The 3,917-nt window shown below is 63.4% G+C and overlaps 1 protein-coding gene across 1 annotated transcript; it reads left to right on the top strand.

The window, feature by feature from the left end:
• Positions 1-1,410: 1,410 nt before the first annotated feature.
• Positions 1,411-3,689, top strand: SNCB (synuclein beta; the record flags this gene model as incomplete). The annotated part of the gene is made up of 4 exons (XM_033517698.1): positions 1,411-1,453; positions 1,800-1,918; positions 2,715-2,804; positions 2,945-3,689. Coding segments are annotated over 4 exons (285 nt in total), but the record flags the coding sequence as incomplete, so codon positions are not given.
• Positions 3,690-3,917: the final 228 nt, after the last annotated feature.

The following is a 3,917-nucleotide window of genomic DNA, read 5'->3' on the forward strand; positions in this document are numbered from 1 at the left end:
CTGCCTGCCCCCTGCCTCCCCATCCCCGGCTAATCTCCGCTCGTCCCTGCCTGCTCCTGCCGGTCCTCTCTGCCTGCCCTTGCCTGCTCCTGCGTTTGCCCTTGCTTCCTCCTACCCATCCCCCTGCCGTCCCCCTTGCGTTCCCACCTGTCCCCGGCCCCGCTGCCCCTCTCCCCCGCTTCTTCCCCGCCACGACCACCCTGCGGCAGAGTGCTCCAGGGCAGAGGGTCGGTGCCCGCAATGCTTCGCTGCCCTCCGGAAAACTGCAGGGCAGGAGAGTGGGCTCTGCAGGCAGAGCAGAGTCGGGGACTGGTCCCCAGGCTGAGAGGATGGAACCCTAGGGGACTGGACCCCTTGCAGCTCCCAGTCTGAGCCTGAGGGTCTCTCAGCTCTGTGCCCGGGATGCTGTGGGGCAGGAAAGCAGAGGGACCATGATGGAGGTGGTGACCCCTGTGTTGGGATGTGCCTGTCATGGGGGAGGGGGGTGGGAACAGTGTTTGTCCCCCTTGCAGAGGCAATGCCCTGGAGCTCATCCCACACTGGCATCTCCCCTGCACCCAGCTGGTGACTGAGGGGTCCCTCCGTGCTGCCCCTCGGGGGAGGGATCTGTTCGGGGCCAAGTCCTAGAAGACATGGCTGGCAGGAGGAGCAATTCCTGGGCAGTGTATGTGCCTGGCTGTGGTGCTGGAATGCCCAGGGCAGGAGCTGAGGCCAACCTGCTTGCAGTGGGAGGGAGGAGGGCGCAGGGCTGAGGCTCTGTTTTGCTCCAGAGGGCACAAGCTCTGTGGGAGAGCTGAGGCCCCAGAACTGTTCACCTGGGCAGCAGTGGATGCCTGCCCTGGGCTCCCATCCTCACTGGGGTGTATATGCTGGACTGGGGTCCAGCAGCTCAAGGAACACCCCAAGGCCCCATCCCACAGGAGCTGCCCAGCCCCTACCTTTCCTTCCATCCTAGACATCCCATTCTGTGGGGGTGTTCTGGGTGGTGTCACTCTGCTCGAGGGAGCCTGGCAGGGTCAGCACAGCCAGCAGCAGAACCCAGCTCTGGGCACTCCAGCTGTGGGGCTTCCCATGCTGTGTTGGCACCAGCTCTAGGTTTGGATCCTGTGGAAGGTTTTTCTCAGCAGCACGGTTCACATTCACCCTGCCTGGCTGTGCCCTGACATGGTGCAGGGCTCTGGGGTCTCTGCCCAGCGTGGCACGTGGCACTGGCCCTGTGCTGCCCCACTTCTGGCTCCTGCAGGGACAACAGGAGTCTTGAGGGGAGCCAGGCAAGTGCTCAGCTGCCCAGGTGCCTGGCATGGGGTGTGGACAGGATGCTGTCCTGGCTCAGAGCCAGGGTGCCGGGCATGGCACGTGTTGGAGTCCAGCTGTCAGTCCCTCTAACCTGATCTCTGTCTCTTTCTATCCTCAGGGAGTAAAACTCAAGGTGTGGTGCAAGGCGTAACCTCAGGTATGGGCCCCTCTGTCTTCCTCGCCGTGGTACCCCTCCAGCCCTGAGAGCATGGCCACACTAACGAGATCAGAGGCTAATTGAGGGGCTGATGTCACTCTGCTAAAGCCTCTTATATAACAGGGCCGGCAACCAAGGATTTGCGGCGGCTGCTCACACTCCTTGCCCAGCTGCAGAGCAGTGTCATGGCCCCCTCCCCTCCCCGCCGGGGCAAGGAAGTGGGAAGAGCCTGATCCTGCCCAGCATCTCCCCGCCAGCTGCCCCCCGGGTGGTGCAGGGCACGAAGCCACAGCTGGGCACCCCTTTTGGCAGGGGGGGCACTGATGGGCACCCCTGGCTCTTGCAGTGGCTGAGAAGGCGAAGGAGCAGGCATCCCAGCTGGGCGAAGCGGCGTTCTCCGGCGCCGGCAACATTGCGGCGGCCACCGGGCTGGTGAAGAAGGAGGAGTTCCCTGCAGACCTGAAGGTGAGAGTCCCCATGCCCGTGAGGAGGCTGGCACATCCCCAGGTTTGGCAAGGAGCCAGACTTTGGCTGTTCCCCCGGTCTTGCACCAGGAGGGTGCCCCGGTGGTCTCCCCACGCCAGGCCCCGAGCATGAGGGGTGTCTGCGGACGTGTGCGCGCTCGAGGCCTGCCATGGCGGCCGGCGGCGTGGGCCTGTGGCGCATCGCTCCAGCGGCTGCGAGGTGACCTGACAGCTGCGGGAGGGGCAGCGGCTTCCAGCTCGCCGCCCCATGAGCCATTGGCTTCCAGCTTAGCCCAAAATAGCATCAGCTGAAGAAATGAGGCCACCGCCGCCACCGCCGCTGCACAGGGGGATTGGCTGCCCCCCTTTCCCGCCTGCCAGCCCCGGGGAGGGGTTACCCAGCACCGCCCTCCCCTGCCAGGGATGCAGGATGCTCCCGCAGCTCCTGCCAGCGCCTGGAGCCTGTCGAGGCCCACGTGGTGCCAGCACTCATTGCCTGCCCGAGGCTGGGGCTGGGAGCAGTGTAGGGACATGCACACACCGCCCCTGTTCCCACAGACCTGTGCGTGTCACCTCCCAGCTAGGTGGGCTGATGGGTGCCCAGGGTCCCACTGGCTCCCCATGGAGCCCCTTGTATCCTGGGTGTGTTGCTGGTCTGGCAGGGGCAGGGAGGGTGGGTGTCGTGTGTGTGTGTGTGTGTGTGTGTGTGTGTGTGTGTGNGTGTGTGTGTGTGTGTGTGTGTGTGTGTGTGTGTGTGTGTGTGTGTGTGTGGTGTTGACCTCCTGGTTCGCTCTCAGGCAGAAGAGGTGGCCCAGGAGGCCGTGGAGGAGCCACTGGTTGAGCCGCTGCTGGAGCCAGAGGGGGAGAACTACGAGGAACCCCCGCAGGTGAGGGGACAGGGTGACACAGTGGACACAGTGTGACAGTTCCATGTCCAGAGCAAAGCTGGTGTTGGGCTGAAGAAGAGAGGGGGGCTCTGTGCCTGACCTGAATTCTCTCACTGGCTCTTTCCTTCCCCATCCCACAGGAGGAATACCAGGAATACGAGCCAGAGGCATAATGGACCCCCATCCTTGCCTCTTCCACCAGCAGCACAACGAACCGCCGGTAGCCCCCTGCTCCTCTCCAGCCGGCCCCGGCCGGTGCCTGTGTGCCGGGGAGGAGCAGGGGCGCCCCTGCCCCGTTCGCTCACGAGTTCTTCCTCCAGTTCCGTTCCAAGGGACCGTGTCCGTGTCTCCGTAACATGTCTAGCAGTGAGAAACACCCGCAGTGTCCAAGCCCCCGAGCCCCGGCGCGTGCCCGAGCCGTGGGTGCTGCCCGCAGGGGCTGGTGTGTGTGTGTGTGTGAGCGTGTGTGAAGCCCGGGTTTATGGCTCTGTCTCCCTCCCAGCACCATAAACCCCGGCTATCCTGGCGTGTCTGTGTGTGTACAAAGCATGTTTACCTGCTCGCGGGCTGCTGTACATTTTGCTTGCACGCGTGTCCCTGTGGTTCTGCTCTGGTCATCGTGGAACTATTTTTTTTTATATATATATCTCTCTCTCTATCTATGGGTGGACGGGTCTTTTGCCTTTGTGAACCCTTGGCGCCCCAGCCCGCTCCCCAGCCTGCTGGGTGGTGACGGTGCCTGCGCCCCCCCCGAGGTCCCATAGTGCCGACGCTGTGTTGTGACGTGGCATGGATATTCCCCCGTCGCTGGATGTGCAATACGAGGGCAGCTGCCAGTGACACAGCTGTCCCCGTGTCCGTGAATAAAGCCAACTCTTGTCTGTAGCCCCATGGTCCTGGTTGTGGGGTCCCTGGGGAGGGGTTGGCCCCGTGCTTTGGTGGCAGGGGTAGTTTTCCAAAGAGGAATGGAGCTGGTGCTGGGAGAGTGGGCAGGACTGGTTGGTCATGAGGACAAGATGCCTTTCTGTCTGCTGCATCACAGCAGGTCACTGTGCCCTGGGCCTCCAGCCAGACTCTGGCTGAGACTTGGGGTGCAGGCAGCGTCCCCACACC

The sequence above is a fragment of the Parus major genome, chromosome 13 (genome assembly GCF_001522545.3).
Source record: "Parus major isolate Abel chromosome 13, Parus_major1.1, whole genome shotgun sequence".
Classification (NCBI taxonomy): domain Eukaryota; kingdom Metazoa; phylum Chordata; class Aves; order Passeriformes; family Paridae; genus Parus; species Parus major.